Here is a 14,939-nt window from a genome sequence, read left to right on the forward strand (position 1 = left end):
CGCCCCCGCTCATGAAAAACAAATAAATGAACTAAAAAGAAACAGTAAACAAATACCACAAAAGGTATAATTTGTATATTTTTTGTCTGTTTGCCATTATTACATTTGTAAAATATTCCAAAGGGTACCTTTATTACAGTTTGCTACTGCGCACTTGAGTACCTCATTTATTTTTGCTTTATCTGTCGCATGTCGTAATTTTTAACCAGTTGTCAATCACTTTATACAGGTACTGCCTGTCATGCCTGTGTACTGCACAGCACTGCACATGTGTTTGCTGATCTACAACTTAATGTGACATGCGCAATAGAGGGGTCACCTGTGACGTCACATCCTAGCGTGTTGGGTGATGCAAGAGTGGTAAAAGAGTGCACGTAAATCATTGTAAATTGAAAGGCTGCTTGCTTTCAAAGCTAACAAAGTTCCAAGTGTGTTATTCTACGTTCTAGAGACTTATAGATTGTGTAGAAGATTTTCATTATGACTGAAGAAGACGCGGTAAGTCGATTTAATCACAATGTAATGTGGACTTGCTTTTCCAACATGTCTGCCACAGCAGTGCCAATGTCAACTCAACCGGCGTCGTAATCAGGCATGGTTTAGCCAAGAGTCACACACGTTCGTTCTAAAATAGTACATCACGACATGGTGTTAAGCTAAACATTTTTCGTGTGATGCATAGTATATCAAATATAGTCCCCACTAACACATTTATTTGAACCGCTTTGATTGTCATCCTGAACAGCTATATCAATCATAAGGTTGCATGCCAAGTAAATCATTCCGTGAAGCAGTGAAAAGAGCCCCCTCATGGCCTATCTCAGACTGCAATACTGGGGAGGAATTGAAAACTTCTACTAAAGGCGATGTAGTTTCAATGTTTCCAAGACGGTAGACGAAAGATTTTAACCAACAATTAGCCCTGAAATAAGTACCAAACAGTTTATGACTTGCATTGTTGAAGTGTATACAGATCAGTTTTTGCCAGCTGTGAAGATGAATATAGAATATTGTTACATGTAAGACTTACGCAATTCGTAACAGATGTCCATACAATTCCAGTGTAATCAGAACATCTATTGCCTTTTGAGGTACATATATAGAATGAATGAATGAAATTGAAGACATCAAATTATATTTTTTAACATGTTGAATTTTTTGGGTATCTCTTCTAGTCTAGCCCAGAAACTTGCCCTATCTGACTCAACATACTGGCTTGACAGTTCTTGCTTGTTCCCCTGAATGATGTTTTCAAACCAGCTAGTCAAATCAGATACTACTAGTCCTACTTTTATATTATGGGCATCAGTTCTAACAGTTATCCCTTCATTGATTCTCTGACGTGTGAAAATATACACCGAAATAACAGTGCACCAACAAAATGTAGAAGCAGTTGAACACGCACAAAAAAAATACTCCATTTGCCTGGATTGACTAGGTGACAAATTGTGATTGATAGAAGTGATAGTGAAATCATAGTCTGGATGCCAACGTGGTCTCTAAACTGTGTAAATCATAACGATACTGTATATGGACTAGACTAGTGAAATCATACAATCAGATAGAAAGACCTTCAAAATGATTTGAATATCCCACCTCACAATGTCAAAGTTGGCAGCCATTATGTGTTGCTATCTAGAATGTTTCATATTTTTGGTCTAGATTTCATTTCTTTGTACAATTTCACAGAGAATGAAGTTGCAATTCAAATTGCATAGGTACATGTAAAATACTACCATCAATCACCTTACTGATTTGAGTCATCACTGAACACAAAGTCTATGTTAGCCTTGAACTCGTGTCTTCCTTCAACAATATTTTATGTCTTTTCATGCTGAATTGTACAACAGGATTATACAACGCTGTAACACAGATCCAAGTGCAGTTGTTCCCCATTTGAGATTATTAGTAACTCTGACATCAACTGATATGTATTTCTTAATACTGTATTTGTAATGCCAGAAGGTATTGAGGAGTGTAGAGACTAGAAATTTTGTTGTAATAATAAGTTATCCTCAATATTTATGGTTTGTTAATTTTGTTAGCAAAGTATAATCATGAGTTGCAAATTTTATTGATGTCAATAGATTTTTGATCCCACCATGAAGAAAAAGAAGAAAAAGAAAAAGACTCCTTTTGATATGGAGGCAGCCATGACAGGAGAATCAACTGTAGAAAGTACTGCAACAGAAGCAGTCAATGAAAATGATAGTACAACACCAATGAAGGAGGAAGCACCTATACAAGAAGAAAAAACATATGATGGTAAGAAAGAGCAATTAATTTCTATCAGGAAAATGAAAAATCGACTACAGTAGTTTGGTGATATTTATATGGACACAATTCACATTACCTCTACTGTTTTACTTTGAACCTAAAACCCATTCTTTGTTTTAATATTTGACATCTGTGGTCTTTTATCTTAGATACGCTTGACTTGGATTTCGGTGGTAAAAAGAAGAAGAAGAAAAAGAAGCATTTTGACCTGGAGGGAATGGAAGAAGCATTACCAGTATGTCTTGTACATTTATTGTTTGTGATATCTCCTCTTTTTAGGTTTGAATGGAAAACTATGTATTCCCTAGAATGAAAACTATTATTATGATTTCAGTCTATGCAAAGAACAATTGAAGTAGTTTTGGGTAATTGTGTATGTTATGTGTGTTGATTATGGTTTTACAGTAGACCGATACTATCCGTAGTTTACCAGTTAAAGACTGAAAAGAAATACCAGTATATAATTAGACATGTTTGTTGTTGCATGGAGAATTGTTACTGGTTGAAGAGTGTTTGATGAATTATTCATCTATGCTGTTGAAATATTTCATCAGACTGTTTCAACTGATATTGCATCATTGTGTATATCGCCAGTACTCATACATGATATAAAAGTTGAAACTATCACTGCATTTGTTATATTCCTGAGAACTAGTAGAGTGCAAGGTTGTTCTTTACTGTCAATAACCCAAGGTTGTTTTTGTGTTTTTCATCATGGTTACACAGGATGTTGATAAAGATATGGAAAAGGAAAATGATAACACTGGATCATCCACTGTCACAGATAATGCTATAGATACAGAACTAGATTTTTCACTAACAAAAAAGAAAAAGAAGAAAAGGAGACCAGCACTGGAAGACGAATTGAAGGAAAATGAAAGTGAAAAAGCAGAGGAAGATGAAAGAGATGGTAATTTTGAAATTTTTAACAGAATTTGTTATATATTTGCTATTTTTGTATCAAGCAAATTTGTTCTGTGTATGTGATACTGTGACTGATATGTGGATGAGCTACTTAAGACCTCTACATTTCTTACATTTCTCTCTGAAAAAAGTAACTGGCAGATTTTCCCAAGCAAGTCTAAATTTTGTGTACTATTGTGTTTGGTACCTTGCAGTCAAGTTATGTAATGCACTATATACTTCCAAAAATCATTATTTTCTTTCCTATGTGAAATTGGCAAAAATTTGTTTCAGACGACTTTTAGGTTTACTTTATTGTAGACTAGTGCAACAATCATGAAACCACTTGCTGACTACAATATGTCTTGCATTTTCGAGTGTGAATATATTCCGAAATTTAAAAGTAACATTCAAGGGGAAACTCTTCCAAGATCAACAAGGAGAAAAAGCATGTTTTTGTGTGTGTTACTATTTTTGTAGCAAATACTGTATTTAATTAATGCGAGAAAAAGTCTCATGCAAAAGTACAACATCTGGTCTTAAAATGTGACTTTTCACTTCACCTAACTAACATTGTAACACCAAGGATTAACATTTGGTTTTTGTGTATTTCAGTGGAATCACCATTTGGCAAGCCTAAAGAGAGCACTTCATGGGCAGGTTCAGAAAGAGATTATACATACGATGAAGTAAGTTTCCTCAACATTGCATCACTTTCTTGAATGATCAGAAGCTACCCCTGTTGTATGTTCAAGTTTCGCAAGACATTTGAACAAACTAGATTGACTTTTGAACATTGGTAGCTTTACATGTATAACAGTTTACATAGGATATATTTGGAATTTGTTGATATAGCTACATGTATACCCATGTCTGAAAGTGGTAAATAAATTAATATGTAGATGACAAACTATGGTTCTGAAGATATAGAACAAGATCTTTGTTATGAAATTAATGTCATAAATTTTGCCAGTAAAAAGATGCATGTAAATATTGATTAATTGTATTCCTATTTCATTGATTACAGTTATTAACCAGAGTCTTTGATATAATGAGGGCCAAAAATCCTGACATGGTATCAGGAGAAAAGAAAAGGTTTGTCATGAGACCTCCTCAAGTTGTACGAGTAGGAGCCAAGAAAACGTCATTTGTAAATTTTGCAGAAATTTGTAAAATGTAAGTTTCATTTTAATCTAGGTATTTAAATGTATTCATCTTTTAGCTACAAATATATAACCATCGTTGGTGGAATTTGTTTGAATTTCATTGGTGTGTGTTATCTATTGAATGTACTTGTGTACTATTAGGTTGAAGCATAGTTGGAAGTAATGATAGTAATACCATGAATCTTGGTGATTACCCAATTTACTTTGTACTATAACATATCTCTAACTTTTGTTTGCAACTGGTTCCTGGACACAACAATTTGCCCATTCATGAGTCAGGTGTATTTTGCATCAATGTTTAACATGGTTACAAAAGAGAAATGATGATTACTGCATATTTTTTGTGCTGCTTTCTGACCTTATACACACTAGCATATATTTTAGCATTAGACAAGGCATTTCTGTTCACAGTATACATCTGTTTTGTGCTACATATTTGCTTCATGTTTTTGGCAACTTCATGTTTGTTTGAAATTAGTAGTTTGGAACTCATACATGGAAATGAAATGTATGTACTAACAATCATAAAGTATACTTGTGATATTTAATTTCCAGGAATGAATAACTTGAATATTGTTGTAGATTGTCTCTACTACTCTGGTTCTTAACTTCATCCATGGTTTCTTTTGTGACAGGCTTCATCGACAACCCAACCATTTACTTGCCTTCTTACTTTCTGAATTGGGTACCAGTGGTTCTATTGATGGCAATAATCAACTTATTATCAAAGGCAGATTTCAACAGAAACAAATAGAAAATGTCCTCCGACGATACATAAGTAAGTGTGTGCTTGAAATGGTTAGAGTTAGACTAAGGAAACCCTGTCAAACAGCTAGTATTGTGTATCACAAAGACTTGATGTATGACAACACAATCAGTCTACCAAATCAAAATATCTGCTGCTATACATGTATGTCAAACTGTTGTACATTTCAATACTTTATAGCCAGAGTCTAGGATGTGTGTCTGAATATTTCAAGCAAAAGATTAAATCAGTCAGTTACCATCAGCTGTCACCTGTCTGTGGAGGTCATCATGTGACAAATCACATGACCATGTTTAATAACAGTCTCATTTGTATATATACATTTAATTAATGCATGTTGAGTTCTCTTCTTACACTTGATATAAATTTGATGTAGCTCACCATGTGTCTACTCTCTATTTTCCTTTACAGAGGAGTATGTAACATGTCACACATGCCGATCACCAGACACCATTCTTCAAAAAGACAACAGATTGTTTTTCCTACAGTGTGAGACTTGTCATTCCAGGTGTTCTGTTGCTAGTATTAAATCAGGTTTCCAGGCAGTCACAATGAAAAGAGCACAAATCAGAGCTAAAACCACCTAGTGCAGTACACCCTATCTCATTTCAAACCATAATACCATGTCATCTTAGATGTACTAAGTCTCATCAATTCAAGATACTTTCATGTTTTCAATACTGTAGCTACATAACTTCATATTTTCTGAGTTTGAAATGGAATCTATTTCCTTCAAGTTAAATCTTCCCTTCTTTAGATTTTGTATCATTAGTGTATAGCCCACTTACCACCATCACTGTAATGCTGTTGAATCAAAGCTTCTATGCATTGATATATGAGTGTTTTAGCACATAACTTTACTGAAACTATTACACTTCTAAAGTCAAGGCAGTGTATGAACTTGTAGAACAGATATACTGGTATGTGACAATAGATTTCATATATATCGTCAGCCAGTGTTAGCTCAACTCCACATCAGTGCTGAGACTGTCCACCAATGTTATTATCTTCAGATGTGTGTGAGCTTTCAATATTTTTCTCAGTCAGACATTTTTGTCTTGGGTCAATAAAGCTGCACTAAAATTTTATACAAAACATTTGAACCATTCTTTTGAGTCAAAACAGAGGAACACTTTGTTATTTGAGATAAATATGAAAACTTCACTTACAATTTTGTATATGTTACTAGAACAGAAGTAGCATGTAAAGTGGTATTTTTATGACGCTGAAATGTATTGAACATAGTATGTCCTCTTGTTTAAGGGCAAAGAAAGAAAGAACAGATTCTGTGATTGAATTTGTGAGAAATATAATAAGTTGAGGGGATGACAGTTCGAATGTATACTTCATGTTGTACATATACGTGTATGTTCACTTCAGTGATCGTCTATTAAGAATATGTAATATTACAATATGCATGATACAGGGTTTAGAAAATCTGTGATTGCTTAGTGATCGGTATGATTGTAGTACTCGGTCACCTCACATGGTTTATTACAGGTTGCTAAGTTTAGTCATGTATGTAGGGAGTGATATTTCAACAGTTGGCCACTTTGACAAAACCTTTGTCCTTCAATGCCCATTATACAATAGTCTGATTAGTGCCTACGGTGTTTCATTTGAATCTAAGTTATTTGTTGCATGTGATTCAATACTATCCCATGGGTCATATAGAAAGCACACTGAAAAATACTAATGTCAGACTGCAGCTAGCATGTATTTAAAAATGTTCAATAGGAAGTCAGTGGACACTTCTTGGAGAATTCAGTCATCTCAGTTGGTGCTTGTTTTTGGAGGGGGAGGGGGCGTCAGTCATTTCGGTGGATGCTTTTTTTCGGGGGGGGGGGTGGACTCGGTCGTTTAGATGAATGTAATCATTCAGTCTTATTTTGTTGTAGCTGCAATATTTGTGTTATGATGGGAGAAATATATTGATATGTCATCTGTGATTTTATGATTTGTAAGAAAGGAATATGTATCTTGATTGGTAGTACCATATACACACATTACCTGCTACTAAATAAAGAGAAGCAATGTAGGAGAAACGTCGATTTTCATTGACATACTGTAAAATTGTGATATTAAACACCCTTTTTATGGATTTCTCCTTATCCTATATCATTGATAGCAACTGTTAGGGAGATTTCATTTTACAGATAGTCCAAATATTGAATATAATAATATTTGATATATGGGTGATCATAGAATATTTGATTCAAAACATCGTCCAAGTACTTTTCAACAAACAAAGGAATCCAAATTTATCACTCACAGTTCTACTTTGGTGAAAACCTAGTACTACAAGGGTTTCCATCCATCTTGTAGAGTGAATTGTTACAAGTCACCACAAGGTGGCAGTATTCAGTGGCAAGCTGGCAGTATGACTATCCCATCATTGAGCTTGTTTGAGTAGCAGGCAGACTTCCCTTGGAAAATTGTTTGACTAGAACAGAATATTTCAGCCACAGTTTCACATTTACTTTTGATTGCAGTATATTAAATGACAGGTTGAATACATATATACACATGTATTTTCTGTATGAATATTAATAATCAAAATGAAATACCTAGTATGCAGGTAGTGTGTGTAATAATATTGAAAATAATCTTTATTGTGATTGATTTTGGTAATAAAGGATTTCTTTTTTGTTCAATTCTTGTGTGTGCATTGTTTCACGAAAACAGAGAATGTTGTTTGAGAGAAGTCCTTACTTGTTTACTACCATTGACTTTACAATCAAGGATACACTTTGATTACAATTACAATAAAGTGGCCATATGGATGAGATAAATACTCATTTGTCATCCATATAGTGTGTTTCCAGTAACCCCTAACGCTAAAGATGTTTATGCATGCATGATGGGGCGCCCTCAAACATCGGCCAACCCTAGGAGCCCGGTGAGGGCGAAACGCCACGACGTATCTTACAGTCTAGCATAAATTAAAATGGTAACTATTTACCTCAATTTCTATGTACACCTTCATGCCTTTGCCTCTGATCTGTGGTCATTTAAAAAGAAATCATATTCTAGTGAGAAACCATGTCTTTTTAAACTAAAAGTACATTCTGCATAACATCTTATAATTGTATTCATTTACTTCTTTTACACCTCATCAAAAAATCAGAAGTATTGTGACCATCGAGTATCTTATATTGGGGGTCAGAGTAATTTAAAAAATCTAAACTAAAACAAAATAAAATTCCGACCTACCTACCCTATTTTCTGAAGTCATGTTATCGTAACGTAAACAAACGGTTTTTTTTAATTATTATTTTGCCTTATCATAGTCAGTCTACAGTGTAGTCAGCTTTCCTTTCTCTTTGATGTTGTAGACTTTGACAATCTATTTTTAATGGGCCGTATTTTATTTGACAAATCTATGCATGACGCACTGGGGCACAAAGTTTTCCATGTGTGGATGAGTATTACTTTATGAATAGGAAAAACGTTGCTACTTTTATGCCGTCTTATTTGTTTGAGTGGATGTATAGTAAAATATAATTTCAACCGGTGTAAAAAAATTTAAAGATTAGTATTCGTAGCAATGTTATTTGTATTCATACTAATCAGACTGGTAATAGTATTTGCTAATATAAACATCGTATCTAAGCAATAGTACATGTCCTTGTGACAGGATATGCATAGAACTAAACCCGGAATCCACACACATAAATAGAATGAATACCAGTAGGCTGCTGGTCATTTTTGCATCCAATTGAAACCATTGTAATGTTTATGTAATCCAGCTATCATAGTGCATATCCTTCCCCCACCAATTCTTGGAATTTTATTGTCAGTTATAAAGTGAGAAAAGCATTCTATATAACTTTCGAGGTATGTTTTATTTCTCTTTACATTTGAATAACAAATAAAGAGTCTAAAAATACTGAATAGAAAAAATATCAAAAAGAGTAATTATTTTACTGAGGGGTGTACCGGTGTTGAATAGTAAAGTTTACGAAGCAACATCAGACGAGTTTGTTGAATATAAATATATACAGATAGAACATTAATGTAAAGTTACTGAAATGGTCTTTCGATCGAATGTTTTTAGCAGTTTTTACACAATTATTGTATTACATAATTATAAAATAGCTGAGGATCACGGACACAGTTCGATCAAGTCGTAGTTCTTTTCCAGTACACACAGGCAGAGTAGAGAGTTTTTTTTCAGTTCTGTACCAAAGAAGTCTGTACTACGAAAAGACCCAGCTCTATTTAGCAACAACGCTTTCGTTATATCATATTAGTATTATTACCAAGAAAACTTCGTCCATGTACTTTATCACGTTTGTTGTGTGTCATCAGTGCTAGAGAATACTGCGTCAGCGCGCCCTCTACAGTTTGGAACGGCTCATCTCGAATCTCCCTAAGCTAGCTGGAATGCGAGAAGAGATTATCACCACTGACTTGAAAGACGCTAAATTTTCACAAATACATACTTTATTAGATTTATAAGTGATTTCAAATTAATAATATGTTTGTTTTGACCAAAACTGTGCCATTTTGATTGTACGTAGCTATATTAAGACATTGTGTCAGCTGTTTACATGATGAAGTACTACAAACTTGAAAGGTTCATAACTTCCGGTCTAATAGCGTGCTGATTTTCCTGGAAAGAAGTAACCCGGCTGAATATTCGTGGAAACAACCACTGATAATGGTAGTTTTCGAGTAAGGCGCTAGCAGCAATGGAAGAAGAGTTTGAAAATATCGACGGACGAAATGGCTGGCACTTATTGTTTATGGTAGATATATGATTTTTTGTTGTGTTTGGCATGAATTCCTAGCTTATGATAATATGCTGTTATAAGTTACTGTTCATAACACTTATACAGTATGATTGAATGGAAAAATGTGGCTTGGCACCAACTGGTCCAAGCTTTGGCCATTGTAGTATTAATTTGCATGAAGCACTGGCCAGTTATAGTGACCTACATAAGTACGACATTACACATCACAGTGCACAAACAATATGGTTTAGTTTGCCTATTCCTTCGGTCACATCTCTACACAATTCCTCAACTTCATTATAATCCAAGTGTTCTGATACTTTATTTGACACAGAATGGACTACATAGTCGTGAACTTCAAGTTAATATGCCATGGTTACGCCCACACCCCTTGAAACGGTTGAATTCAACCAAATATATGTGAATCTTACCAAGTTTAAACATGTACACTGTCAAACTGTAGCATCCTATGCCCAAATATCTAACTAAATGTAAATACTACACTATAGTATGAAGAATGATACTGCAAGTGTCAATGCATACAACTAACGGTAGTGTATTTTAGCCATAAAATTTGGCTGTATGCCCACCCTACAGTGTAGAGGGTTGGTTGTATTTTAGCCAGAAAATTTGGCTGTATGCCCACCGTACAGTGTAGAGGGTTGGTTGACTGACCCAGTTTGAGGTCACACAGACCACCCCATTCATACATTTACTATATTTGCATTATGATTTTATGGTGCAAGGCAAGACGTAGATACTTTGACACACTGTATACCGCAAGGTTTCTGACACTAACCCATTTTTGAAAGTAATAAAAATGAGACTGAATACGATATTGGATATCATTCAAAGCTTTAAAGTCGTAACTTGAGACCAGTCCTCTTTATGAGAGTTTTGTGTATGTAATGACTGACCCTCGTGTCTTGATGTAGTATACTGAGCCATATATCGGTTACTACAGCGGAAACTGAGATTTCAGCTTACTATGATTGACATAAACTAAAACTATTGTTGTGACATGTTGATAGAGGCTCTTGAATGGACATTGGTCTAATAATGCTGACAATAAGGTGGCATTTCTGATGACATCTTATCTTGCATTGTACATTTGCACTTCCAATGTTCCATCCCAGTATGCTCTCTAAAGGCATAATATATAATAATTGTTTATTCACTACCTAGAGGCCATTGCCCTTTGGGACAATCTTGGTAAACAAGTCAGACAAAAACCCTCTGAGGTCAAAGGTGAACCTCTAGTTTGAAGTATACAAAGGTAAAAACATTTAGCAAGTTTTACATAACAGAATAGCAAAGCCATCTAGTACAAGTCACAGTGTCATGCAAACATTGAGATTTTATGTTTTGAGAGAATCTAATGAAAAATGTAGAATTTGAATGACCTGTTCAGTGTCCTTCTTTTCTCCTTTTGTGTTGATGTTACCCACTTGGTGAAAACAATCTGACTCACCTGCTTCATACTGCTAAATAGATTTGAACCACTGTATGGCTTCCTTTCCTCCACTCAGTGGGTAACCAGTTGAAAAGGGATTACTGATATTTCAACATGATGTCTTTGGCTTCTATCACAGGCAATACTTATTTTTTATTCTTTTCAAGAACTTCAATATATTAAATGGTTTATAATAGCGTTTAGACTTTCATGAATATAACCTGTTTGGCCTGATAATGGATTCACTGTTAATAAGATGAAAGGCATAGTGTTTATCAACCTGTAGAGTTCAGTTTTATTGAGCCCACACAGTTTTTGTGTGTGCTGTATGCTTATAATCAAGTCCTCATATAAGTCTTAAATGATTATAATTATTCCTGAGCTGCTGATGCTGTTCTGTAGACATGTAGAAAACTATTAGTAGTAGTCAGAGTGGTTTGAAACCTGGAGTTGAGTTTTACTGTGAGCATTGAGGTTTCTATGTGTCTTTTTGTTTTATGATGACAATCAAATCCTCATATTAAAAGTTTGTATTAAGTTGTTTAACTATTGAGAGCTAACTTCTCTTGTATCTTATTTGCTCTCAATAGTACATTCAACAGAAAGTAGAAGTAGACCATCATATTGACCAGTTGCTTACATATGAAGTCTAAAAATTGGATAAAAATTGACACAAATATTGAAAGCATAAATTTGATAATAATAATGATAATAATTATACCTGGAGAAAATCTGTGTTCTTCAGCAGGGTCAAACTGAGCACCCCACCCACCCTCATACAGTTAAATTTTAATCAATATCATAAGACTAGCATGATATGAAGTATGAAAAAATGGATTAATGTTTAATAATTTAGAAAGGTAATTTTTTACCCAGTAAAGGCATGTGTTTCTGGTCCTACATTTAAAATATCTAAGATGTGATGTGATACAAGGCATTCCACTATTAAAAAGCTGTATGGCAATAATATATGTAACAGTAGTTCCAATTGACTGATGTACATTGACAAGGATTATAAGAGAGGAGGAAAGTATATTTCCCATTATTAAGTTTTAGAATAACGTGTCTTACACATCCCAATATTTCCAGACTACCACCTAAGCTAGGATGCCATCTACAGATAGACTGAACACTGGTTCAAGATCCAGACCTTGGGAACACCACAGATTAGGAATTGTACCTTAGACAAAAATGATCCTATATTGACAGACTCTTTCCATACTAATAAACTGAGAAATAATATGTGTCAGATCAAAAAAAGGATAGTTTTGACAGTACATGTACAAAAGAAGCTGAATATTACATCCAATGAGGCACTATAACCCTCCTGGTTTGAATTAGTAGGGATGCAACTTGTAGTTGTCTCAGGTAGTAGAAGGGAAACCCACACAAGATTCTAACACTTTCAACTTTAGAATAGATGAAGGGATCAGAGTAATCTAAAGTTTCACAAGGTGGATTGACTACACTCGGGTCATTCAGCCTTTTATGTCTTTACAAGTATGGTCAAAGGTGACTGTTCTCAATGGAAATGTGAAAGTACTATAAATCTGGTATATAAAAGATTTACTGGGCAGTGAGGTAATGTGTGGGTGTTTTGTTCTTCTAGTCAAACACAGTGTACATGTATATGTATGCATGTATGTGGGTGGAAACACCAGTAGGGTAATGTTCGTACTCTGATATTTTTCATCAACAAATGTTAGAAAGTGAAAACACTGGAAATTGATAAGTTTAGTGACTAGTACCGATGATATTAATACTTTATTTGCCTTTTTCCTCTGTATCTTTTTTCATAAAAAGTTTTCCTTCCTCTGCCTAGTGATACATTTTCAAGACAAATTTAACATTGTAGTGTATGTACCGTTCAATGTTTGAATACACCAATCATCATGATCATACTAACTCAGCATCATGTGACTGATCACCATGATGATTCATCTGTGAGAGTGAAAGTCCTTACTCAATGCAAAAATTCCATTCACTTTCTGATCTTATTTATTTCCATTGGTAATTGTCTGTGTTATTCAAGCCACACGTTCCTTTTCACTAAAATTTTATCCTCAAATAATGAAATTGCATTGCTTTATTCTGAAACAGTACATTTTACTTTTGCGATATTTTAATAAACAATACTTGTATTCAAGAGTTACCAGTAAATGGCATATGTGTTGAAATGTCACTTAAAATCACTTCATACTTTGATTTGGGTAATTTGTGGGTAAAAATGTGAAAATATGTGAAAATGATTTCTGAATGCATTGTCTTGGTTGACATATGCATAGTTACGTGAAAAAGCCTTAGTTAGCATGTATTTAAACCCTACTGCTTTGTCCTCTTTACAAGTGAACCTCATTAGGGCTTTTGTTACATACCAAACACTTTACATCAAAACCAGCCATTGTTAACATGCAAAACAATTTATGAGTTCTGGTTATGAAAGAAAAGACATTCATATTACAAATAAAGATGTCTCACATATGAATTGGTAATATCTTCAGATTTTATAACATCTGATATGAAATCAAAGTACCATTGTAACATGTTGTTATTTTACTATGGATCAAGTATTAATAGTGAGTTCTAAAAATAAACTGAAATCTGTATATTACGTTGCATACTTTTATACCATTGAAAGATATAAACTGATGAATCAGCATTTTCTGCATGCCTCCTATAATAGGTGGTAGAATTCAAAGCAATACAATGTACATGGAATTGAAATGGTGAATTGTATGGATTTGAATGCCATTAGTATGCTTGTCACTCCTGATAAATTGAAAGTAGCATTCCCTGTTCACAATCCAAACTTTACCTTAGAAACGGATACTGTTGTACAATGTATATGTCAATGAGTGTTTATTGTTTACCTAAATAATACCACGAATAGTCTGTTTACTATGCTGGTGATATACATGTACATCATTAGTTGGTTTTATCTCGTAGCCCTATAGCCTGTTTACTGCACTGTTGAGATACATCATTAGTTGGTTGTACCTCCTAGCCGTATAGTCTGTTTACTGTACTGTTGGGATACATCATTAGTTGGTTGTATCTCCTGGCTCTATAGCCTGTTTATTGCACTGTTGAGATACATCATGAGTTGGTTGTACCTCCTAGCCCTATAGCCTGTTTACTGTACTGTTGAGATACATCATTAGTTGGTTGTACCTCCTAGCCCTATAGCCTGTTTACTGCACTGTTGAGATACATCATGAGTTGGTTGTACCTCCTAGCCCTATAGCCTGTTTACTGCACTGTTGAGATACATCATTAGCTGGTTGTATGTCCTAGCCCTATAGCCTGTTTACTGCACTGTTGAGATACATCATTAGTTGGTTGTATGTCCTAGCCCTATAGCCTGTTTACTGCACTGTTGAGATACATCATTAGCTGGTTGTATGTCCTAGCCCTATAGCCTGTTTACTGCACTGTTGAGATACATCATTAGCTGGTTGTACCTCCTAGCCCTATAGCCTGTTTACTGCACTGTTGAGATACATCATTAGCTGGTTGTATCTCCTAGCCCTATAGTCTGTTTACTGTACTGTTGAGATACATCATTAGTTGGTTGTACCTCCTAGCCCTATAGTCTGTTTACTGTACTGTTGGGATACATCATTAGTTGGTTGTATCTC

At 34.6% G+C, this 14,939-nt stretch overlaps 2 protein-coding genes across 2 annotated transcripts in view; both read left to right on the top strand.

Annotated features, from left to right (window-relative positions):
- Nucleotides 1–336: 336 nt before the first annotated feature.
- LOC144437505 (eukaryotic translation initiation factor 2 subunit 2-like) lies at nucleotides 337–7,743 on the top strand. The gene is made up of 8 exons (XM_078126447.1): nucleotides 337–498; nucleotides 2,088–2,265; nucleotides 2,427–2,512; nucleotides 3,004–3,187; nucleotides 3,796–3,869; nucleotides 4,208–4,356; nucleotides 4,982–5,124; nucleotides 5,524–7,743. Exons 1-8 carry the CDS (start codon nucleotides 481–483, stop codon nucleotides 5,697–5,699), a joined length of 1,008 nt encoding a protein of 335 aa, XP_077982573.1. The 5' UTR covers nucleotides 337–480; the 3' UTR covers nucleotides 5,700–7,743.
- Nucleotides 7,744–9,736: 1,993 nt separating this feature from the next.
- LOC144437454 (tyrosine-protein phosphatase non-receptor type 1-like) overlaps nucleotides 9,737–14,939 on the top strand; it is a 25,555-nt gene continuing 20,352 nt past the window's right edge. The window contains exon 1 of the mRNA XM_078126397.1: nucleotides 9,737–9,863. Coding sequence (XP_077982523.1) covers nucleotides 9,807–9,863 — 57 coding nt within the window. The 5' untranslated portion in view covers nucleotides 9,737–9,806. The remainder of the gene's footprint in view (nucleotides 9,864–14,939) is intronic.

This window comes from Glandiceps talaboti, chromosome 7 (genome assembly GCF_964340395.1).
Source record: "Glandiceps talaboti chromosome 7, keGlaTala1.1, whole genome shotgun sequence".
NCBI classification, from domain to species: Eukaryota; Metazoa; Hemichordata; class Enteropneusta; family Spengelidae; genus Glandiceps; species Glandiceps talaboti.